Here is a 25246-nt window from a genome sequence, read left to right as displayed (position 1 = left end):
GTACATAAGCTTATGATTTTGACAGGAATTATATTAAATAATTTCAATATATTTTGTTTTGAAAATGTTTTTCCCTCGCTAAAACACCTAACCAAAAAAAATTTTAAATTTAAATCCATGAAATTTTTAAAAAGATGTATTGCTTACATTTATTTCTTAATAACTTCATAAGTACTTGATTCAATAATTAATAAATAAAATGCTCATTCTCCAAATGCAGCTGAATAACTAATGGTGGCTTGCGGTATTATTTATTTAGCTTGTGTTCAAATGTGATTACAGAGTTGTCCTGTTTATGGATCCTTCTGTCATGGTCACAGATGACCTCTCCTGAGGTTGGTGTTCTGTTAAATTGGTTTCATTAAGCAGAACACCACTGCCAGCTGTTATGCCAGACCAGCCACCAGCTACCAGCTACCAGCTGTCAGGCTACTTTTTTTTTTTCTCATGTAGTTACAATCAAGACTGCCTGGATTGAAATCCCAGCTTCTTTACCAGCTATGAATTTAGGCAGTCAGTTTCCCTGAGCTTGTTTCCTCTCCTGTAAAAGAGACATAAAAATAGGACCTATTTTAGAGGGCTGTTCTGAGGATTAAATGAACTAATACAAGTGAAGCGCTTGGAATAGTGCCCGGCACAGGGCGGTTGATTAATAGTGTATTTTTGTATTAACACCCTACCTCATTCATTCATTCAACCTTTCCTTATTTTTGTACACCTTCAGATTGTAGAAATGTATTCTCTTCTTCGGATTATCAGGATCCGAATTAAAAACTCTGGTTTAGGAGTGCTTACAAAGGTTATAACAATGTTTCGATTTTCAGTACAGATTCATTTGCAATTTTTAACCGGTCAACGCGATCATATTTTATCCAGTACACACCCTTTCCCCTTGTCTGGGTCACGCTGAGTTGAAACAACCAAAAACAAAATTAAAACAGATATTTAAAATCCTACAGAAAACTAACGCCCCTTGTAAAATGGGATAGTGCTATCTAGCCTCCATTTTTTTCTTTTTAATTTCTAACTTTGGGCTGCAGGGTTAAAAACAATTAATCTTCATTTTCTGCTCCATATGAATGTCTGGATGATGAAATACGCTAATATATGCGAAAAAATACATTTCAGATCGTTTCAGAAACGCTAGGCAGCAGCAGCAGCGGCAGATGCGAGGACAGGGCGGGTGCTAGTAAACCACCGCAGTGCGTTTCGGCAGTGAGAGGAAGTTTGACACTCTGAGGCTCCCGTAGCATAGGTTGCTGTTGCTGCCAATGTAGTGCCATCTGCGCGGCGTCCCCTGTGCTATTTCCGGTCGCACTCGGAAGCACGAGTCTGTGCTGCAGCTGCGACTGGTTCGGTGTCTGTCGGCCGTGTGAGTTTTGTTGGAACTGCTCGCCGGGAAGTGAGTCTGCAGCCAGTATGTCCAGCAGGAACAACAACAAGCTGCCCAACAACCTGCCGCAGTTACAGAATCTGATCAAGCGGGACCCGCCGGCCTACATCGAGGAGGTGGGAGTGCGGCGCGGCACACGTGCGGGGCCCGGGCGGGGATGGCTGACGCCGGCGGGGGGAGAGGTGGCGTGGAGATGGGATCCAGGCTCGCCGTGTGTTCTCACGTTAGGTCCAAGGGTCCTTCTGAAGGAGCAAAGGTGTTGGGGAAGGGATATGCCTTCCAAGAGGGTCCCCCACCTCTTGGAAATGTACTGTCCCTCTGGATTTTCTACCTGCTCTGTAGACTCCGTTGCCACAGAAACACCCTTAGAAACCTCATTTTATTTTAGGGTTTATTAATATCTCCGACCTCACGGAGGTAGAGAGAGTGAGACACATTGTCTGCCCCCAACCTCCAGCTCCATGCACGATTTTCAACCTGTTTTCAAAAATCCGTAACTTCATTTAGTCGATAACACATGGTGAATCATATGTTAGAATGCTTCGATCGAAGTTCGTTCCCGAGAGCCCGCTCTGTGCCCGGGGCTCTGCCGGGAAGGAGTGGGGGATTCTCAAGTGCAAGGGGCAGACTCAGGAGCTTAGCGTATCTAGTTAAGCCTGTATTCAACTTCATTGGAAGCTGGCGTGACCTGAATGTCAGAATTTGTTTTGGGAAAGAGGTTAGAAAGATTAGGCCCTGATTGTGATGGACTTTATATGCTGACCTCATATAAATTGTGAGCATGATGGGTGTCTGAACCAAGAATTGACAAAGTGAAAGTGGTAGTTTTGATATATTCATCTGGCAGGTGCTGCCTACGGACAGGCATTTGACTGGACTAAACAGCTATCTCTGCTAGGCATTTGCTGCATTTACTCGTTTGTGCTTCCTCCTACTAGATTGTGATTTGTTCAGTGGCTGACACAGCTATTCATCCTTTGCCCTTCTCACTTCACTCCTCCCCCAGATTTTCACTTATAAATATTTATGTGAGTGCTTTTTAACACGTGGTGGTCTCAGTGGCTTAGGTCACTAAGTGGAAAGCCTTTCCAAGGATCAAGGCAATGGAAATATAAAGAAAGAATAAGAAACAAGTACAGGCAATTAAAGCAACATAGGCAAGGATTTGAGATGCTTAAAGCACTATATAGCCATTGGCAAATAAAGTGATAAGTTGAGAGTCCATGTAGTTTGTGTATTTAAGAACATTGGTTTCAAAACTAACTCTTGATCCTGGCTCTGTTGACCAATTGGGTTAACCAGAGCAGATTAATCACTGAGCCTATGTGTGTTTTTATATACGTTTGCCATATCTTTTTCTCCATGCACTATCAAAGATTTCTATTAAGCAGTTTTTCATTCTGTATTGAGAAAGTTTTAATAGAATGTGATAAACTTAAATTTTATTTTCCACAGTTTCTACAGCAATATAATCACTACAAATCCAATGTGGAGATTTTCAAATTACAACCAAATAAACCCAGCAAAGAACTAGCAGAGCTGGTGATGTTTATGGCACAGGTAAGAAGATAATTTCTTAATAAAATAAAGAACAGTGTTACACACAATTGGTAGGATATTTTTTCACTAATACTCAACCTTATTCCACTCTGGAGTGGAAACTTAATTAAAATTTTTTTAACTTTCTCTTTGCAAATTCTATTTTCTCCCTATTGCAAGTTAGAGGATTTTGCTAGATCTTTTCGCAGAACAAAACTGTCAAACTTATTTTTTTTCGGAGATAGACTTTGTTTTAAAAAAAAAGCTGCTTATTTTTTTCTTCAGATCATCATAAAAGCGGGTTCTAAATCATGTCACAAATATTTTACTAAGACTAGAGGAAATGTAAGGGTTGGAGAAATTATGTAGAAGAAAAAGAGGTGATTTGGAACGTCTACTTCTATGAAACGTAGCCTTTTACTCTCCTTTTGCAGAACATCCTAAATCTGTGCATCTGAATTATAGGAGAGAAAGGGAGAAACTTCAGAAGAGCCTTTGCTTTGTTACAGATTGGCCACTGCTATCCCGAACATCTGAGTAACTTTCCTCAAGAGCTGAAAGATCTTCTCTCCTATAATCACACTGTCCTGGATCCAGATCTTCGAATGGTAGGACCAGTATTATTTGGAATAATAAATTGTGCTGTGTTCATGTGTGCATGTCATATGTGTTTAAATGAGAACACCCTTTCAGCTAAATATCTTTGAAAAATGTAAATCAGAATGTCACCCCTTCCTTCAAATTCTTCTGTGGCTTCTTATTTATGCTTAGAATAAAACTCAGTAACATGGCCTGTAAGTCCCACCATGATCTGTTCCTGCCTGTGTTTCTGATCTCAGCCTTTTCTGCTACACTCAGATCTTTCTGTCCTTCCTGCATACTAGCCCTGCAGGATGCCCCTTAACCTCTTGAGTAGGTGATTCCTTCTAGTCATTCAAATCTTATTCATGAATAATCCTAATTACAACTTGTAGTGTTTATACTGCCTAGTTTAATAAACTTATCCATTAAATAGCCACAAGGTCAGAGACTGTCCTGAATTCTACAGTAGTAACTAGTTAGTAAAAGACATTAAGCTCTTTGGGATATATATATATTCCATTTTCTCATTTTCTTAACTTTACCATTATCTTATAGTATGCTTTCTTTTCCTTCCTGAGACATTTTGCAAAGCTTTGATGTTGCTGAGAAATAAGAATCTCATCAATCCGTCAAGTTTACTAGAGCTCTTCTTTGAACTTCTGCGTTGCCATGATAAGCTTCTGCGAAAGGTAAAGAGCAAAAACTTTTTTTTCTACAATCTCTTTCTTCCTTGAGATTACATAAACTTGTAGAGTTTGGAGTCCCTTGAATTCCTGATGCTTTACATTATTGGATACAGTTAAGAATGATTTTAACAGGAAAAAATAATTGATTCTATACATGCAGTGTGGTATTAATAGCTAATATTTATTGAGTGCATACTTTGTGCCAGGCATTGCTCTCAGAGCTTTTGTGTATTTACTCATAAAGCCCTATGAAATAGGGATTATTACTATTATTGCTTTATAGATGAAAAAGCTAGGGCACAGAGAGAGAGAGAAACTTGCCCGGGGTCACACTACTTCTGAGTGATGGGGCTGGAGTATAAATCCAGACCACCTGACTCCAAAACCCAAGCCTTTTACTCCTGCACTAAACTGGCTAAGTGAGGGCATTGGTCGTCATAGCTGTAACTGACTCATCCCCCCCAATAACACTAACTTTTTTTTGTTTTTATTAACATTTTCTCATGACATTGTATTTGTTTATATAAGACCAGAAGCTGAAGGTTTATGAAAAAAATTTAAGAAAGAAAAACTTAAGTTTACATTCATTAACTGCCACTATTTTATTTTAGCACTTGCATTTCTTGGTCTAATTTGTGGAATAAAAGTGGTCCATGGGAGCATATTTTGAGTACCAGTGAGATTTGTATTCCCAGTATTATCTCGCATGCAGTTAGGTGCTCAATAAATGAAGCAACTTTCCTTTAAAAAAAAAAAAAACTTTATTGAGATATAATCCACATACAGTTAATTCAGTGGTTTTTAGTGTATTCACAGAGTTGTACAACCAGTACCACAATCAATTTTAGAACATTTTTTATCACTCCCAAAAGAAACTCCATTCCCATTAGCAGTCAGTCCTGTTCCCCCCATCTCTTCCAGCACTGGGCAATCACCAGTCTACTTTTGGTCTCTATAGACTTGCCTATCCTGGATATTTTATATAAGTGAAGTCATACCATATGTGGTCTTTAGTGGCTAGATTCTTTCACTCAGCTTAATATTTTCATGATTGATTCGTGTTGTAGCATGTATTGGTACTGTATTCCTTTTTGTTGCCAAATAATACTTTGTTGTATGGATAGACGATATGTTGTTTATCCATTCATCAATTAATGGACATTTGGGTTATTTCCACTTTTTTGCTATTATGAGTAATGCTGCTATGAATGTTTGTGTGGACATTGATATGGGAATATGTTTTCATTTCTCTTGGGTATATACCTAGTAGAATCATTGGGTCATATGGTAACTCCATGTTTAACCTTTTGAAGGCAACTTTCTTTTGCTTTTTAGCTGCCTTTTTTTGCTTGTTTTTGGTCTCTTTTGTGATAGAAGAAAAATAGATAAAATTAAGTCATTTTACACATTGATACTTTTCTCCAAATTTAGCAAGGTTAGAAATGTTGGGTAGACTTAATCTGTATGTATTTTTATTTCTTTTCCTCAGACTTTATATACACATATTGTGACTGATATCAAGAATATAAATGCAAAACATAAGAACAATAAAGTGAATATAGTAAGTACCCTTTTGTTTTCCATGTTTGCAGCATTGTATAATTGTACCATCAGTGTGTTAAGTTTCTTTCTCTTTCTTTTCTTCAGGTATTGCAGAATTTCATGTATACCATGTTAAGGGATAGCAATGCAACTGCAGCCAAGATATCTTTGGATGTGATGATTGAACTCTATAGGAGGAACATCTGGTAATATATATGTTTGTCTCTTGAGAAGTGGGACCTTTTTTTCATTTGTAATTAATACAGAGCACATACACAACCTTTTTTTATCTTGAGCTCTTTAGTATACCTCTGTTATATAGATTAAGTTGGAAGTGAAAATTGAGGCTTAAGTCTAAATGACTAAATAACATTGGCTACCATTTCTTGAGCATCTACTAAAGTAAGGCACTTTGCATTATCTTGTTTAACCTGAAGAACAACTTGAGAACAAATGCAGCTTATCTGGAATTATCCCCATTTTATAGGTAATGAAATGGAAGTTCAGAGAGTTAGTAAGAGTTTAGCTATTAAGAGGCAGAGCTGAATTTCAAACCCAGGTCTATCTGACTCCAAAATCTGTGCTCTCTGCTCTGCCATTGTGAAAATTTTCAAGTCAGTTCACCCTACATATGTAAAATATGCTTCCTATACTTTGGTTTGTTGGTATAGTGCCCCCAACTCATGTCTTTTGCTTTTCTTAGTAACTAGAAAAGTAACATTCATTGCACCAGAAAATTTGGAGAAACTAGAAAAGATTTTTTAAAGCTTATGTGTAAGTCCCACCATGTAGAGACAGTCACTGTTAGTATTTTATAGTATCTCCTGATGTTTTCTTTAGTGTACATTTTTAAATATGGTTGGGATTTTTCTGTATTACGTTTTTTTTATTCTGGGGTTCCCCCGCTACTTACCTTGAGTAGGTTCCTATGCCATTAAAAATTCTTCAAATGCTCCATCTTAATGGCTGCAAATTTTCTGTCATAAGACTGGGCTAAGATTTAATTGAATGTTCTGCCTGTGGTTAACTAATTTAGCAACCCATGACTTTTTAAAATATTGCAGTTGGGAATTCTGATGTCTCAGAAATATTTATTATATTGTTTATTTTATGCCACTGTCTGTGTATTAAATACAGTAGAATGAAAATTTATTTCAAAGCACTCATTGTCTTCCCCCAGGAATGATGCCAAAACTGTCAACGTTATCACAACTGCATGTTTCTCTAAGGTGACTAAGGTAAGCACCTGTAGGGCTGTGTGAAAACTGTCTGCGGGTGATCTGCTTCTGCGATAGAAGGTGAAGATAGGGTGTGTGAGGAGCAAGTGGTGTGAGGACATGCACCTTATGTTTAGTGATGCTTTCTTTCTTCCTAGAAATGATAGCCATGGTGTTTATTTCATGTTTTCCCCTGTGATTCTTGACTTTTCTTCTATTTGACATACACATGGCTGAAAGAAATTTAAGGGCCAACCTTGGCTTTCTGTTAGAAAGCCCCAAAAGAAGGGCTGTAATGTCACTTTTCATGGGTGAGAATGTAGAAATTCTTGGTAGTCTACTTGAAGGATAACTATGTAGAGCCTAGCAGTTTTAATCTCGTTAAAGGCTTTTAAAAATTACCTACTTATGAGAGAGATAACATAAAACCATTTTTTAAATTAAGAAATCTCACCACCTTTTGAATTTTTTTCTTCAGATCCTAGTTCATATGTATGTATAAAGTTTAGTCAAGACTAGTTAGTCTTTGTTGTAGCTGAGTTAAGTAAATAACTTTTCTGATTGATCTCTAGATATTAGTTGCTGCTTTGACATTCTTCCTTGGAAAGGATGAAGATGAAAAACAGGACAGTGACTCAGAATCTGAGGTTAGTTTAATCATAGCTGGTTCTGAATTTTACATTTCATTATTGCTCTCAGTACAAATTGTAAAATCCATAATTGCCTGAGTTAGAAATTTATGTCACCTTTCTCCTTTATTGAGTTCTGCCATGCTGAGATCTTATTCCACTTAGAATTTGTCACTTGTGGCTGGGTGCAGTGGTCCATGCCTGTACTCTTAGCACTCTGGGAGGCCAAGGTGGGTGTATTGCTTGAGCTCAGGAGTTCGAGACCAGCCTGAGCAAGAGCGAGACTCCAACTCTACTAAAAATAGAAAAAATTAGCCAGGCATGGTGATGCATGCTTCACCATGCTATTTGGGAGGCTGAGGCAGGTGGATCACTTGAGCTCAGGAGTTTGAGGTTGCATTGAGCTATGATGATGCCACTGCTCTCTAGCCCGGGCAACAGAGCAAGACTCTGTCTCAAAAAAGAATTTGTCACTTGTATTCAGTAAGATTGGTTAAATAATTAATAAAACAGATTCATTCAACCTTTGTTTTAATTCTAAAGCTGTATCTGTATCTCACTGTAAATTTAGAATGAAAATTGTCACCAATATACTTGTTGAGGTAATATCAACATCGCAGAAGTTTAGAGTGGAGGAGGGAAGGAGGGAGTAATGGGGCATTTATTTGTTGATTCATTTATTTTTTGGGAGACAGGGTTTTGCTCTGTTTCTGTTAGAGGCTGTCTAACAGAAAATGATATTTATTCAGGAATAAGGCGTTGCAGTGGGAATATGCTTGCCATAGTAAGGTATGTGTGTATTCAGGGAGGTAAAGAAAGGTTTTTAAAGGAAAAATGAAGAGGATCACATAACTGTTTTGAGATAATTATTGGCTAATCCAAGGGTCAGTGGCAAGAAAGGTGCCAGTCCGAGGTTGGACAAGCAGCTGCTGGGAAAATGTCCTTGCAGAAATATTTTTTCTGTAAGGTTGCAATGGTGTTTGTGCAAGGTTGTGGTTATTGCCGTCTTTTGTGGTTGTTTTTAATATCAGGCATTCGTGTATCAAACCCTTTCTTCGTGGGCTTCCCCAGCATTATTTGTCAGGGTATTTTTAACACAAGTAACTCCTTTTTGATTCTTACAACTTTCACGTAAAAATTTCTAGCTACCACAGATAAAAGTTTTCTTGACCCTGTCTTCTACTTCCCAGTTCCTCCTTCACAGATAATCATTTTATTTTCCATGTATTTGTATATGGATATGTGCACATGTAGTCTCATGTGAATAATAGGTTTTTAAAAACTATATGAATAACATATATTATTCTGCAACTTGCTTTCTTTGTGTCAATATATATAGATCTACTAGTGCATTTAGATCTTCTAAGTTATTAATACATACAGATCTACCTTATTCTTTGAACCGCCACATACTTCAGAATATGAATGCATTATAGTTTCTTTAGGCATTTCCTTTTTGATAAATATTTGCTTTCAATTTCTTTTTTTAAATAAAAACAAAGTTGCATTCTATTTATAAAAAGCAAAAACAGGCCAGGCACAGTGGCTCACAGCTACTCAGGAGGCAGGGCAGGGAGGGTCACTAGAGCTCGGAAGTTCGAAGTTGCAGTGAGCTGTGATCCCCCTACTGCACTTCAGCCTGGGTGATAGAGCAAGACCCACCCCCCAAAATATATATAAAAATATATATACACACACACACACACACACACACACACACACATACACAAACATGCACACATATATATGTAGTGAGACAGAGATCAATGCTGTAAGTGAAAATCTTTGTATGTGCCTGATTGTGCACTTGTACACATGTGTATGCCTATTTTTTACTTGATTTTAAAAGTTGTATTCATTTTTAATAGTTGCGTGCAAAGAGCATAAAAACCAAGAAGTGCATCAAAGGACTGCTTTTTGCTTCTATGCAGATTTTCCTTGTTTACAATTTTACAAAGTAGTCTCTTCTTCAGGATGAAGGACCAACAGCAAGAGACCTGCTAGTGCAGTATGCTACAGGGAAAAAAAGTTCCAAAAACAAGAAAAAGTTGGAAAAGGCAATGAAAGTCCTCAAGGTGAGACTTGTATTTGAGAAATGAGATAGGAGTCATTGGAATGCAGAATACGTAGTTTTTAGCCAGAGCTCTTTAAGAATTTAAAATCAAGGAATAGCATTTGCAAAAGACTTAGAAATATGTGATGAATTTTTAAGCACTAGATGAATTTTAAGCACTAGAATTTTTAAACATTAGATGAATAAATGTAATCAGCTCTAGCAAAATCTATGACTTGGATAAATTAATTTGATTAAATTCACTTTTTACTTCTTCTGATTACAGTGGCTTAAATGAGGATGTCTTTGCTAGACATGTCTTCTCAGAAGAGTGCCTGAGTAAAGTACATTGATAATTTGTAATGATTATTCTGAAAATCATTAATTTGGCCCATGTGTGTTTTTTAATGTTTGTATTTCCAAATTCCTCTAAGTCTCACAGGTGCTAATGGCTGGAACATTCCCAAGGTTTAATCTTGGGATTAGCTTTAAAAGGCAAAAACCAGGTTTTGTTCTTCCAGTTGAAAGGAAGGTTTTTGGAACAAGGATTTTTTTTTTTTCTTTTTAAATAGTCTAAAAGACTTTATAAAAGCCTTTAACACATTAGCACTCTGAATGAATTCTAAGGGCATGATCACTGTAATTCAGATTGGAAATGTTTTTCCTCTCCCTTTCAGAAACAAAAGAAGAAAAAAAAGCCAGAAGTGTTTAATTTTTCAGCTATTCACTTGATTCATGACCCCCAAGGTACTGTATTTATGACTTCCCAAGTTCCTTGTTGGCCTTATCCCTGCCTGTTTTGTTCCTGCTTTCAGGGTTGTCAGGGAATATATTAATAAGATCTCTAGCACTTAATAGACAGTTAATAAATGCTTAAGTATTACTAGTTAGTTGTAACCTAGAGAATTATGTTCCAAAGCAATGACTCCCAGTTTACAATAAAATAAGAAAAATGTGGAACAGCAAGCCTTTCTGAGATTCATGTCTTTAACAACATAATATTAGCACATTGTACTTGACCAAATAGAAAATTGATATTCTTTTGTTGTTCCTTTTTTTTAAAAAAGACTAGTCTGTGGAAACCAAAAGTCTGGGAAACCCTATTCTAGAACGCTAATTCTCAAAGTAAGCTTACATTGGCATCACCTGGGGAGTTGGGTCCTATTATCCCCTGAGATTTTTATTTAGCTGATTACAGGATGTGGCTGGGTGTTTAGAACTATTAAGTGCTCTCTGTACTGGAGTATAGGGCAACATTTGGTGACTTCTGCTGTAGATTAGTGTTTGTCAGACTTTAACATGCATACAGATCACCTGGGCAACTTGTTAAAGTGCAGATTCTGATTTCAGTAGGGCTCGGGTGGGGCCTCAGATTCTGCTTTTCTGAGGAGCTCCCAGCTGCTGCTGATCTGTGGACCACCCTTTGAGAAGTAAGGCCCTGGAGAACTATTAACTAGAGCACTTATCAAATACTCTAGTTGTTGATGCTGAAAATCTTGAGACTCCTTAAGACTTTACTTTGGGCATCATTAAAAGTATATTCACCCGTGTATGAATCTTTTCACTGATTTAACTACTCCCTTTTCCTACGCCTGTTATTAATATATAAATTTTATATAGATCGTGGCCTTACAGTATACTTCTTCGATCGTCTCCTTTCCAGATTTTGCAGAAAAACTACTAAAGCAGCTCGAGAACTCTAAGGAGAGGTTTGAAGTGAAGATGATGCTCATGAACCTCATCTCCAGATTAGTAGGAATTCATGAGGTTTGGATTACATTATGCTTCTCTTGGTGACTATTAGAAGTAGAATTAATCTTGGTAAAAAGAAAGCCGTTAGATAGAACAGTAGCATAATTTTATTCCTTAAACATTTAAACACGTACCATTTATAGAAGAATAAAATCTCTGAAAATAGCAGCTTATATTACTTTGTTTTCCTTGAAATAAGTATGTCAGTTTGTACGTATATTCAGTTTATGGACAGACTATTTTGTGTTCTGCTTTTCTGCTTTCTTTTTATTGATTTTGTTTCACATAGACATTTTCCTGAGCCAACATAAGGTACATATTTTTATTGACCGTTATTACGTCTTTCTGTTTCTTTAACCCTTCTTGGCTTTCCTGACTTCCAAATCCCTCCAGTAGGAAATTGTCATGTTTGCAAAGCTGAATTTTCTGGTTCTTTATTTTATATTAACCTATTGACTGCCACACCAGAGAAAAATTTTTTTTCTTGGGGCCATGGTGTTTACTATGAAAACAGAATAAAAACTTCGAAAACAAAACGATCCTTTCTAATTTAATGAAACATTTGTTACTTTTTATTGTTTTTTGTGCATGAGTTATATGCAGCTTGAAAAATAGTTCTCTCGGCTCCCAAGTGAAGAGATATGTGAGTTACATATGCTTCAGGAGGCCCAGGGCTCAAAACTAGCATGAGTTAAATACAACTCACGTGGCAGTTAATGTGTTAACTTAGATTGCAAGAGCTCCTCGATGGCATATATGTGTATACGTATGGGAACTTCACATATACTCTTAGACTAGATGCCATTGTAGAAAAAGAGATGCCCCCAAATTTAGGCCATTAAGAAATAACCACTGAGGTTTTTCTCTTATCATCTTGATCTTATAATGTGCTGCTGTGGACATCAGTGAATATGTTGTTTTCCTTAAAGAATTTTTTCAAATAAAAAGGTAAAACAAGAGGCTGGGCACTGTGACTAATGCCGATAATCCCAGCACTTTGGGAGGCTGAGACAGGAGGGTTGCTTGAGGCCAGGAGTTTGAGACCAGTTTGGGTAACATAGGGAGAGCCCGTCTCTACAGAAAATAAGAAAAATTAGCCAAGCATGGTGACACGTGCTCGCCATACCCTACTCTGGAAGCTAAAGCAGGAGGATCGCTTGAGCCTAGGAGTCCAAGAGGCAGTGAGCCATGATTGCACCATGCACTCCAGCCTGGGCAACAGAGTGAGACCCTGTCTCTGTCAAAAATGACAGCACACACGAATGAAAGTACTTGTTGCCTTTCTCTAAGAAAAACCTGTTAACATTTTACTGACTACATTTCAATTTATTCCCACTTGATGAAAATTGAAAAAAAAAAAAAAACAACAAAACAGTCCATCTCCAAAATTTCTCTTCTTTGAGTTAAAACATTACCTGTTTCTTTAATAACTGGGTCCTGGTCAACTTTATCTAGGTAGTCTCCAGAGTATTAGTGTTTTCTCTTTAAAATATGGAGCACGCACACACAAAAAAATATGGTGCACAGAGTAATTCCTTTATGTGGTTGGACTGGTGTACAATAATAAAACCAGAAGTGGGTTTTTTAGTGAATAAATTGTAGTATGTAGTATGGAGATTTGATTTACTGTTTTGTCCCTTGCTTTGGAGCCTGGATATCAGTGCCATTCCTTCCTATAATCCTGTCTCTCTCTTAGAACACTAAGAAATCAGTTCTGCAGCCACACCAATTTTTAGAGTAGAAGAATGTTATATTTTGTTTACCTCTTCTTCCCTTAGTTAATTCTGCGTACACTTTCTTCCTCCTTAAGGATGGCAGCACAGCCTCATTTGAGAAAGAGTACCTTTCCTTGCTTAATATAGCATATTGAGTCATCCTAGGACATGATTGGTTACTGAGAAAAAACAAAAGTGAAAAATGATTCTCAATTAGTTGATCTGAGTGATACAGTTGCATCGTGGAGCAGTGAAACTCCACAGCGTCGGTTGTGTCAGTATTAAAGTCGGTGTTCTCTCTACAGCTTTTCCTCTTCAACTTCTATCCCTTTGTGCAGAGGTTTCTGCAGCCCCACCAAAGAGGTGAGCCACCCACTTGCCATGATTCTTTGTTGGCTTTCGCAATAGGATAAACATTCAGAGTCTTTTGTTCTGGAATCATCAAAGGCAGAGTTAGGAGTGCAAGTATTCTATATCACAGAAGGGGAGAGAAGCCCTTACGTTTTCTTTCTAGGGTCTGCCGTGGCCATGCCTTAGTTGTTCTGCTCCTCAGCCTTAAGAAACCATTGTTTTTGAAAAAAACAACAACAGATTGGTTTCTCACAGCAAATTTTTTTGTAATACCATAAATACTCATGGAAAATTCTAAAAAAGAAATTTGACCTTTTACTCTATCTTTGTAATAGATAGCAGGATTTTATCATACTGTTCTCATTGACCTCATGTGTATTCTCAATTAAAAACAGCAAAAAAGCCGGTAAGAAGAGATGGTTGTTACTGCCTTTGAACTTGAACCAGAGTAGAAAGGAAACCAGCATTTATTGAGCATCTAACATGAGCCAAGCACTATGCTAAGCGCTTTACATACATCATCCAATCTAGTCCTCACATCGGTCCTGTGAGGCGTAGAAAGAAACGGAAAAAAACCCCACCAGGGTCCCTCAGCAAATAAATGGCAAATCAGGATTCACCTCACTTCTTTCTTTTGCCAAGGACCTGTTCCTTACACTATGCTGCCCCTTTGAAGGGAGAGTGTGTGTCTATGTCTATATTTGTATTTATTCATCTATTCATTCAACAAGTATTTATTTAATTACTTTTATGCCAGGCACAGCATTAGACACTAAGAATTGAACAGTGAACATAAAAGCAAAGTCCTTCCCCTCGTAGAGCTTACATTCTAGAGGGAGACACAATTCTCTCTGTAACATATCCAGGTAAAGATAAGTGTTTTGAAGAAAAAGGATGCAAGGTAAGGATAATAGGGAGTGTTAGGGGGGTTCTCTTGTAGATTGTGTGACCTGTTGATAAGACAGCAATTGAGCAGGGACCTGAAGAAAACAAGGGGGTGAGCCATGCAGATATCTGGGGGTTGGGGGTGCCAGACGGAATAGACAGCAATAGCGTTAAGGGCAGAACGTGCTTGCCATGTTTGCTGTGGTCCTGAGAGGCAGGGCAATAAACTGACTGTGACTTTTCTGCTCTCATGTTTTCAGAAGTAACAAAGATTCTTCTGTTTGCTGCACAAGCATCTCATCACCTAGTACCCCCAGAGGTGAGAACTCTTATCCTGACTTCTGGATCTAGTGCATGGGTAGTAGTGTTACTGTTCGGTGGGTCGGAGTCACTTTTCCCACAGGAGTTTCTTGCCCCCCAACCCCACCTTTAAGTGAGTGGAAGAAACACTAAGTCTTAAGGATATATACACAGAACTTCAGTCGTACGGCTCACTGAAAGTGAAGTTTCTTTTGGACAGGTTGTTGAGAATTCTGATTTTGTTTAATAACCAAATTTTATGATTAGGGGAAGTCAAGAATATTAGTAAGTTTGTAGTGATTATTTTTCAAAGCTTGTAGTTCCTTTCCTTAATTAAAACACCGTTGGACTGTCCTGTGTCAAAGCAGTTTTTTTCATCTATATTTTAAAATAATGTTAAAGGAGAGTAAAATTGAGTCTGAGGATAGCCAAGAACACAAACTCCTAAGTGGAGTATTTTCACCCTTGATTCCTTCCAACTCCCAAACTGCAGGTAGAGGGCTGTTTTTCCACTGTGAATAATCTATTGTCCTTGCATCCTCAGGTGTTTAGCAGGTACAGACATTTTACTAGCACTCATCTCTTCTTTTGCTCCCAATTCAGATCATTCAATCATTGCTCATGACTGTGGCCAACAATTTTGTTACCGACAAGAACTCTGGGGAAGTCATGACAGTAGGGTATGTAGAACACGGTTGGAGGCAGATGTCTTTAACGGATCAGGTTTGCTCTGCGTTACCAAGATATAAGATTTTTAGCTGGCACTATCTCCTCTAGAAAAGCAGTTTTAAATATTCTTCAATCTTCTCAGGAGGCTTGGTAATTTTTTTATTGGTCAGAATTTTGAGGAGGGAGCGAGAGAAAAGACACCTGTCCTTCTAATCAGCATTTTTTTTTTTTTACTAGTTTCACTTTTTCTAGAAATGAATGACTGTATAGCAGTCTAAGTGTTTTTCTTGCATCTCTTGTCTTACCCTGTGTCTTAGTCCACCTTGTGCTGCCATAACAGAATAGCACACTGGGCAATTGATAAAGAAAAGAGATTTATTTGGCTCATAGTTCTGGAGGCTGGGAAATTCAAGGGCATCTGCTTGGCATCTGCTGAGGGCTTCCTTGCTGCAGAAGGCAGAAGGGCAAGAGAGCTTGAGAGCAAGAGAGGGCCAGACTCGTTTTTATAACAACCCACTCTCGAGATAACGAACCCGTTCCTGCAACAATCACCTGCCTAATTGCCTTTTAACAGACTTGCTTCTTAATGCTATTACAGAGTATTACAGTGGCAGTTCAATTTCAAGATGAGTCGTGGAGGGGACATTCAAATTGTATAGCTCCCTGGAACAAATGATTTATTATTGGATCACTCTTGTATTCTAGGGCAGTTCATTTGGCCATTTTAATTAATTCAAAAACACTTAATAAGTGTTAAGTGCAGGTTTAAAGATTGTCTAATCTGTCCTGATAAGTAAGTGATAAGCTGAACAGTTGCTTTTTATATCCTTTGGAAAATATTGCTGGGATAACAGCCTTAAAGACCTTTAACCTTTCTTATTTGACTTAGTCCCTTCTCTCCTTAGAGTTGGCAGGTAAATGCTGTCATGATTAACTGTGCCAGACACTGTTCCGTGTTCCACTAGTAGAGGAAGTGACAGTAACTGTCTGGCATAAAAGCCCTCAAAGGCTGCCCACCCTTACATTTTCTACCATGCCAGACCTAAGCCAAATAAAACTCAATTTATATTCCTTTTGATTTAACTTTTTTAGGAAACTTTCTTAAGATGAACCACACAAAATAGCTGTTTTGGCTTTTTTTTAATTTATTTTTCCTTCTCTAGAATCAATGCTATAAAAGAGATAACAGCTCGATGTCCTCTAGCCATGACTGAAGAACTTCTTCAAGACCTGGCTCAGTATAAAACACACAAAGATAAGAGTAAGTCACATGTCACTCTCTATAGATCAAAGAGTACGATATGACTCATTTTTACCTCCCTATGTACTCTTTGCTCTAGAATATCTAATTAAAGGTATTATTTTACAGATGTACTGATGTCTGCTAGAACTTTGATTCAGCTCTTCAGGACACTGAATCCTCAGATGCTGCAGAAGAAATTCCGGGTAGGTTAAGCATGCGAATTTTGGTCTGAAGGTTATGGTCTCAAAAGGTGAGAGTAATTGCCTACAATTTAAATTTTAGTATTTGTGATGCTTCCGTCATGAGTACTAATGATGTATGTGGTTGTATTGTTTAAGCTTAGAATACAATTCATTGAATACCATGTCCCTAAATATTTTGTAGTTGGCACAATTTCTTTAATGGTGACTTGAGTCTTAAAAGCCTATCAGACTATTTCAATTGAAAGCCTTTGACATTGTTAAAAGATTGGAATCTGAAAGATCAGTTAGTACCTGATGCCAGTATTGTGGACAGGCTACTCCCAAGCCAGATACTACCTCTTTCAAGTTGGTAGGGAGGAAGATGCATGCATGTAACAGAGATTGTATTTTTGAAACTTTAAAAAATTGGAGCAGGCCCTGCATGATGGCTCACGTTTGTAATCCTAGCACTCTGGGATGCTGAAGCGGGAGGATTGCTTGAGGTCAGGAGTTGGAGACCAGCCTAAGAAAGAGCAAGACCCTGCCTCTACAAAAAATACAAAAATTAGGCAAGTGTGCTGGCACATGGCTGTAATCCCATCTAGTTGGGGGGCTGAGGCAGGAGGATCACTTGAGTCCAGGAGTTTGAGGTTGCAGTGAGCTTTGGTGATACCATTACACTCTAGCCTGGGCAACAGTGAAACCCTGTCTCAAAAAAAAAAAAAATTGGAGCAGTTATTCTCTAATAATTGTAAGTTTCTTGATCTGGCTCAAAAGTGAGAAAATATTGGACAGATTACTGGCTGGTGGATTTCACTCTGATCTGAAACGTAAGCAGACTATTTTTGTCTCTTGATCACCTCTGTTTTTTAAGGTGTTCCTTTCTGAATTCAAAATCCTAGAAGATAACTTTCAGGATTAATATTCTGCAATCCAAGCACTTTATTATAAGCCATTTCTTGTCCTTTAGGGTAAGCCTACAGAGGCCTCCATAGAAGCAAGAGTACAAGAATATGGAGAATTGGATGCTAAAGATTATATTCCAGGAGCAGAAGTTCTGGAAGTTGAGAAAGAAGAGAATACTGAAAACGATGAAGGTTCATTTTATTTCACTGTTACTCATGGCACAATCACTCCTGCTATATCTTTGTTGACCTTTAAATCTTTATACTGTTTGAACATTTATTCAGCAGGTATTTACAGAGCAATGGCTAGGTGCTACTAAGCATTGGGGATCAGTTAAGCATGATGCCTGTTCCTATGGAGCTTACGTTCTAGTATGGCAGACGCCTTTTCGAGTCCCCAGGGCATGCTGTTTGGCACTCGAGAAAGATAATCGTTTTGTATTTTTTGCCTAGAAAAAATGATGATGGTTAGTCCTTGGAGCAATCCTTCAAAACTCTCCTTGTTGAAGGAGAATGCTTGCTGAACTGGCTGGAGAATACTTAAGGAAATGCATTCTAGTTTCTCAAGTCCTGTCTTCCTCTGGGGTCATTCATTATTTCAGCACAGCTTTCTCAAGCATTAGCTGTGAGACAGCCACTGTCAGTGCAAGTGTGAATGATACTGTTCCTGCTCTTGAGGGCCTTCCATAAAGAGCTGAGCAATAAAGTATGAACGGGATCTGTGACTGGAGTGGGGCACACGGGCAGGAGAGCAGTCAGGTCCATCACACAAGTTTAAAAAAAAAAAAAAAAGGCTTCCTCAAGCTGGTGACCGATGAGACAGAAGTTTGGCAGGGAATGCTAGAATAATGGACAGTTTCCAGGCAGAGTGTGAGCAACGTCCTGAAGGATTTGGGGGATTATTAGATTATAGGGCATAAGGTGGGACATAGCGAGATGGGAGACCAGAGGTAGAGGTGGAGCCCTTATCGTGAACGGTTGTGTATATGCCAGACCAAAGAGCTGAGACATTGTCTTACACACCATAGGGAGCCACCTAAAGACCACCAGTGTCTGTGATTTAGAAAGCTCACTGTTGTGGCTCCATTAGGAAGCCTAATACCTCATTGAGATGTCTACAAGGTTCTTTCACATCCAAAATCTTCTACCTCAGTTCTCTGAATGACTGTAACTAGTTCGAGGAGTTAGTCAGATGCTTACTGCGTGACCAAGATAAATGTCCAAGTGCAGTTTTGACCGACACGGTTTATTGGAAAGAAAATGGACTGTGGTGTCAGATGTGAGTCTCATGATTTCAGCGTAGGCTTTATTATGTAGCAGCGTGGCTTGGGGCACATCACTTAACTCTGAGAGTCTATTCCTCTTCTGTGTAGTCATGAGGGTTAGAGTGATCATAAGGTTTTGGCTCATGGTGGATACTTAGTGCTTATTCCCCATTCCTTAAATAAACTACATTGATATGGGTTGTTTAACAATAAATGTTGCTCAATTCTTGGTCAGTAGAGTATTCGAGGTTCGTTACCTTTTCTGTTGCTTGATTTATCTCAACCTTTGTATGTACTCACCTTGAAGGAAGTGGCAGTAATAGCAATATGCTCTTCCACACAGATGGATGGGAAAGCACCAGTCTCAGCGAGGAAGAGGAGGATGCCGATGGGGAATGGGTTGATGTGCACCACTCTTCAGATGAAGAACAGCAAGAAATTGTAGGTCTTAAAATTTCCTCTTACACAAGTGTGTCACTCTGATGCTTATTAAGATGTGATTTATGCTGGGCCTTGCTGGGAAACTAAAACTTGAATGGCTCAGCTTTCACCTGAACTGTTAGCCATTTAAGCCTTTGTTTGTGTGCCTTCCAAGTCCAAGAAGCTGAACAGCATGCCCATGGAGGAGCGGAAAGCCAAAGCTGCAGCTGTCAGCACTAGCCGAGTTTTAACTCAGGAAGACTTCCAGAAAATCCGCATGGCCCAGATGAGGAAAGAACTTGACGCTGCCCCTGGGAAATCCCAAAAGAGGAAATATATTGAAATCGACAGTGATGAGGAGCCCAGGTGAAGCAGCACCTCCGCCCAGACAGCTCACAGGGTAATGAAAGCATCAGGGAAAGGAATTCCACTTTTATTTCATCTTGTATTTTTCCCTCACCCCAGGGGCGAGTTACTTTCTCTTCGGGACATTGAACGCCTTCATAAAAAGCCCAAGTCTGACAAGGAGACGAGACTGGCAACTGCTATGGTGAGTGAGGTGTATTGTTCCCAGTTCTTTAAACAGAAAGCACCGAGAATGAAATGTATTCCAGAACATGTATGGCCACAGAATGGCAATATTTTTTTAATGTTTTAAATAAAGGTGTCATTAACATAGAGTAAAATGCAGAGATATTAGGTGTTCATTTAGATGAGTTTTGACGACTCCATATAGCCGTGTGACAAGACACAGAGCATAGAAAGGCAGTGTGGCATGTTCCTGGCGTGGGGAGGCTTAGCACATTCATCAAAGCGAAGAGAGAGGCAGGGGAGTGTTCACAGTCATCAGTGAAAGGCCAGGGAAGTCTGTCTCTGGCTGGTGCTGTGGTTATTCATGATTGTGGTCTGTCTACATTGCCAATTTCATTTTCTGTACCTGCCCTTAGACACCATCCCTTACCGGCCCCACCTCACCCTCTCTGCCTTCTATCCGTACCGAAACCTGTTCAGATAAGTTTAAGAACCCGTATGCTTTCTCCTCCACACCTTTGTGTATAGCATCCTTAGTTCTTGCAACACTCTGCCCTTCCCTTCCTTCCCCTCACCGTGAATGCTTCATCCTGCCAAAAAAACCAGCTTACTTATCTCCCTTTCTGGAAAGCTCCTCCGGCTTCGGCAGGCTGAATTATGACCTTTTCTTCCACTGAGCTCCCCGTGCTCCATTATAATACTTCAGCACCATTTCTTGGCCCCTTTGGACAGAGTCCCAGGGAGCAAGGACAGCGTTCTGTCCGTTTTGTGTCCTCGGCATCCAGTAGAGCACCTGGCACAGAGGAGACGTGTGTGTTGATTAGATGGCCCCTGAAGTGTGTTGTTTAAGAAGAAATGTCAAACTTTTTGTGCTGATAGGCTGGAAAGACAGACCGAAAAGAATTTGTGAGGAAGAAAACAAAAATGAATCCATTTTCCAGTTCCACAAATAAAGAGAAGAAAAAACAGAAGAACTTTATGATGATGCGGTATAGCCAGAATGTCCGGTCAAAAACCAAGCGTTCCTTCCGAGAGAAGCAGGTGAGTTCTCCTTGAAGCTTGGGTGGCAAGAACAGTGCTGTAAAGACTGCTTCACGTTTAAAACAGAACTGTGCTTTCTGAAGACCGGGCACTGTGTGAGTCTCGGGGTTAATGGGAGCATTGTTGGTGAGCAGGGAAACGTGGGAAGTAGGCAGGGCCTGTAATTCCACACCTGACTTGGGTGAGACTCAGCTGAGGGGCCAGAAGGGAGTCCATTTTTCTCTATAAAAGTAGAGGGGTGCAAGCTGGATCATCTCTGAGGTCCCTTCCCGTGTTAAAATTCTCTGATATTTGGCCAGACGTGCTGGCTTACACCTGTAATCCTAGCACTCTGGGAGGTTGAGGCAGGAGGATCACTTGAGGTCAGGAGTTCAAGACCAGCTGAGCAAGAGCTAGATGCCATCTTTACCAGAAATAGGAAAAATTAGCCAGGCATGGTGGCGAGTACCTGTAGTCCCAGCTGCTCAGGAGGCTGAGGCAGGAAGGAAGATTGCTTGAGCCCAGGAGTTTGAGGTTGCACTGAGCTATGATGACGCCACTGCACTCTACCCAGAGTGACAGAGTGAGACTGTCTCAAAGAAAAAATTAAATCCTCTGACATTTAATCTGTGAAATATTCTATCAAAATTAATTGAATAATTTTTTAGTGCCTATTTTGTGGCTGGTACTTTTCAGAAAGCTAATAACAGTTCTGTTGTTATTATCTTTCCTATATATGCCCTTTTACAAAGCCTTATGTTTATAGGCCTTTGGGATTTCATTTTATCCATTTGTGGCCTTTAAATGGTAATCCCGTGCTGCACTGGGAGCTTGATTATTTCAGTAGTTCATTGTATTAAGACAAATTTATGCTTTTGTATCTTCCTCTGTTGGGAGTGTACCAGAGTGTATCTAAATGTCGTTCTGAAGAATCTCCAGGAAATCAGCTTCAGGCAAAGTAGTCCCACATTCTGAACTAGTTGTTTCTAAATAGCTAGCCAAGGACAAGCCCGCCAGGACCGAATGTACGGCCTTCCAGGGCAGTGCTGTGTTTGTGTGTGGGTACCACAACAGTCAGTATTAACTGAATTGAGGTGCCCTTTAAACTCTACCTATCTATTTAGTCTTTCTGGTTCTAAACTATGTTCAACAACATCATGCAAATAATAAAGTGACAGCATTTTTAGATAGAAGTTATTGAAATTGGGGTGACAGGAAAGGTGCCATTTAAGTTCTTTTCTTCTTTTTTTTTTTCTTTTTGTTTTTTAAAGAGACTGGGTCTTGCTCTGTCACCTAGACTGGTCTGCAGTGGGGTGATCATAGCTCACTGTAGCCTTGAACTCCTGGGCTCAAGCGATCCTCCTCCCTCAGCCTCTAGAGTAGCTGGAACTACAGGCGCCACCACTACACCCAGCTAATTTTTTTTTAAGCGATGGGGTCTTGCTGTAATTGTCGAGGCTTATCTCAAACTCCTGGCCTCGAGCGATGCTCCTACCTCAGCCTCCCCAGTGGCTGTGATTACAGGTACAAGCCACCTCGCCTGGCTCCCATTTAAGATTTTAAGTACTCTAAATTTTGCTACATTCACCTAAATTTCTAGTTTAATTGACTTTAAATCCATTTGTCTATCCTTTACTGGTCCTTAATAACATTTCAGGGTTAAGGAAATAGTAATCACCCAGTTGGGGGGCTGTGCTTCATTATGAGATTTAGGCAACTTTTAGTTAATGGCATTCCCCCTCCCCCACTTCCTGTTTTGGCACGATGGAGAAGCCCAGCTTTGTTCCTTGTCTGGTGCCTCTGAGTCAAAATATCTCTCTTAAAGATTGAAGAGTTTTTTATTTAAGAGTGAATGAAGGGCCAGGCGTGGTGGCTCACGCCTGTAATCCTAGGCCCCTGGGAGGCCGAGGTGGGTGGATCGCTCGAGGTTCGAGACCAGGCTGAGCGAGACCCCGTTTCTACTAAAAATAGAAAGAAATTATCTGGACAACTAAAAATATATATAGAAAAAAAATTAGCTGGGCATGGTGGCGCATGCCTGTAGTCCCAGCTACTCGGGAGGCTGAGGCAGTAGCATCGCTTCAGCCCAGGAGTTTGAGGTTGCTGTGAGCTAGGCTGACACCACGGCACTCACACTAGCCCGGGCAACAAAGTGAGACTCTGTCTCAAAAAAAAAAAAAAAGAGTGAATGAAGAGTTCATTGGGCATTGCACTCCTTGGTTCAAGAATGCTTTTTTCTTGTTCCCCAGTTTTCTCACCTTTTGGAACCTGAAATTAATTAGAAATTCTGTGTCTCTTTCCTTGCCGTGTATTTTCTTCAAGATCTCTCCATTATAAAATGTAACCTTAGGTTCCTGATTTTCTCTATTCTCTCCTTCTAGACCATTGCTGTTCAATAGAAATATAATATGAACCACATATTTTTAAAATACGAAATTTTTCTTTTTTTTTTTTTGAGACAGAGTCTCACTCTGTTGCCTGGGCTAGAGTGAGTGCCGTGGTGTCAGCCTAGCTCACAGCAACCTCAAACTCCTGGGCTCAAGCAATCCTACTGCCTCAGCCTCCCGAGTAGCTGGGACTACAGGCATGCGCTACCATGCCCGGCTAATTTTTTCTATATATATTTTAGTTGGCCAGATAATTTCTATTTTTAGTAGAGACAGGGTCTCACTCTTGCTCAGGCTGGTCTCGAACTCCTGACCTCGAGCAATCCACCCGCCTTGGCCTCCCAGAGTGCTAGGATTACAGGCGTGAGCCACCACGCCTGGCCCACAATTCTGCTTTCATTCTTCATTTTCTCCTTATGTACTTCTAACACAAAATAAATAAGTTAAAAATTAGAGCTCATATTAACTAGAACATTTTGTTTTAACTACAGTTGTCAGGGTTTTGGTTTCTGAGTTAATGTCTTTGTGTTTGAGCCATTGTAAACAGTAAGTGTTTAACATTTATTTATTGCTAAATTTTCTTAGTTCATTTACTGCATTAAACTCATTTGAAAATCAATGGAACATTTTTCTTTGTTTCAGATTTGTATATTTATAGTTATTGTGTATCTGCACAAATGCTGAATGCCATTGAAAAATCTTTAAATGATCTGTATGTGCCATATTTAGTGGAATTTATGTGATTTTGGAAAAGATGATTGTGAAGAAAAATCTGTTTTCCAGTTGGTTTTAATTTAGACAATGTATCCCACCCATAACTACAAAATCTTAAGAGCCTTAGAGACTAGAGAAGTCCTATGCATTGTCCTTGCAGACGGGTGATGCTCTAGTCTTTGCATTCTGTGGCTTTTCCTGTTTTGAGCCTTTGTCCCCATGAGGTGGGAACAGCAGTCAAGAGCTTTGCGTATTTCTTAGCAGTATTGGCAGCCTTCACCCTGGATATACAGATTTGATCTGTTATGGAATATTTTACCATTTGTGGTTTTTCAGAATGATTTATTGACTTACTGATTTCTTTTTAGTAAACTTTCAGATAACCAAATTAGTATAATGGGGTACCCAAGAGTTATGTTTAAATACTTTTTTCTTATCTTTATAGCTGGCACTACGAGATGCACTTTTGAAAAAGAGAAAAAGAATGAAGTAACTTCCAAGCAAGTTTTCCATTCCAAGGAGAATGCCGAGTTTGTGTCATTACTCTGAGAATTAGTAAATCAAGCATGTTTGTTTACATTTAAAAGTCCAGAAGCACTATGTTGTGAAAACCACAGGAAATGAGGCAGCAATTTGATGTTTTTTATTTTGGAAATGGGTAGTGGTGGGAGTGTTAGAGATGTAAATAGCAATGGTGTTGTAAAATAATTTTATTTAACATTCATGCAAAAAAAAAATTGAGTGTCAATGTAGATACAAAATGAATGAGTCATAACCCCTTCACTCGAGGCATTCACAGCTTAGTGGGGGCCAGGTGTATATATGTGTGTTTATGATGCAGTATAAATAGTTTAGTAGAGGTAGATCCATATTTCTATGGAGTCACTGAGGCCTTATGGACTAACTGCGGGGATAGGAATTACATATTCTCTTAAAACAAAACAGGACAATGTTACAAGAGTAAGAAGTTCTTACTTGTAAATAGGCTTACCTGCTGAAAACAGGTCCCTGCTGTACAGATTTTGGGTAGACAATTTAGCTGTTTTAGTAATCTAACAGATTAAAAATTTTTTTGATTGCCCTGTAAAATGCTTTTTGGTTAAGACCTCACTTTTAAAATTGCCTTAAGTATAACTAACTGGTAACTTTGGAATATGTTTAGTTCATCATTTGATATTGGTTCCCACAGCCTTCTTTCACCCTGTGATATTTTTAGTCCCCTGTTTGCCTTGTCTGAATAAAAGGTTTCTAATGTCAAATAGGTAA

At 39.1% G+C, this 25246-nt stretch overlaps 1 protein-coding gene across 1 annotated transcript; it reads left to right on the top strand.

Moving 5' to 3' along the window:
* Nucleotides 1-1307: 1307 nt before the first annotated feature.
* On the top strand, nucleotides 1308-25246 carry SDAD1 (SDA1 domain containing 1). Its single transcript, XM_045532839.1, has 22 exons — nucleotides 1308-1509; nucleotides 2849-2953; nucleotides 3442-3540; nucleotides 4093-4203; nucleotides 5690-5761; nucleotides 5848-5948; nucleotides 6923-6980; nucleotides 7532-7606; nucleotides 9562-9663; nucleotides 10319-10388; nucleotides 11305-11408; nucleotides 13414-13471; nucleotides 14605-14663; nucleotides 15248-15324; nucleotides 16477-16574; nucleotides 16683-16759; nucleotides 17709-17835; nucleotides 19252-19349; nucleotides 19504-19694; nucleotides 19794-19878; nucleotides 20739-20900; nucleotides 24426-25246. Exons 1-22 carry the CDS (start codon nucleotides 1420-1422, stop codon nucleotides 24471-24473), a joined length of 2067 nt encoding a protein of 688 aa, XP_045388795.1. The 5' UTR covers nucleotides 1308-1419; the 3' UTR covers nucleotides 24474-25246.

Source organism: Lemur catta, chromosome 19, assembly GCF_020740605.2.
Source record: "Lemur catta isolate mLemCat1 chromosome 19, mLemCat1.pri, whole genome shotgun sequence".
Lineage (NCBI taxonomy): Eukaryota > Metazoa > Chordata > Mammalia > Primates > Lemuridae > Lemur > Lemur catta.
This window is presented reverse-complemented; position numbering and strand designations above follow the sequence as displayed.

What these genes read in the sequence shown, in the direction of transcription:
- SDAD1 (XM_045532839.1), top strand. Translation starts at nt 1,420, where the DNA reads ATGTCCAGCAGGAACAACAACAAGCTGCCCAACAACCTGCCGCAGTTA. An exon ending in CGCCGGCCTACATCGAGGAG is followed by an intron (nt 1,510 to 2,848) that starts GTGGGAGTGCGG and finishes TATTTTCCACAG; the next exon opens with TTTCTACAGCAATATAATCA. An exon ending in ACAGTGACTCAGAATCTGAG is followed by an intron (nt 7,607 to 9,561) that starts GTTAGTTTAATC and finishes TCTCTTCTTCAG; the next exon opens with GATGAAGGACCAACAGCAAG.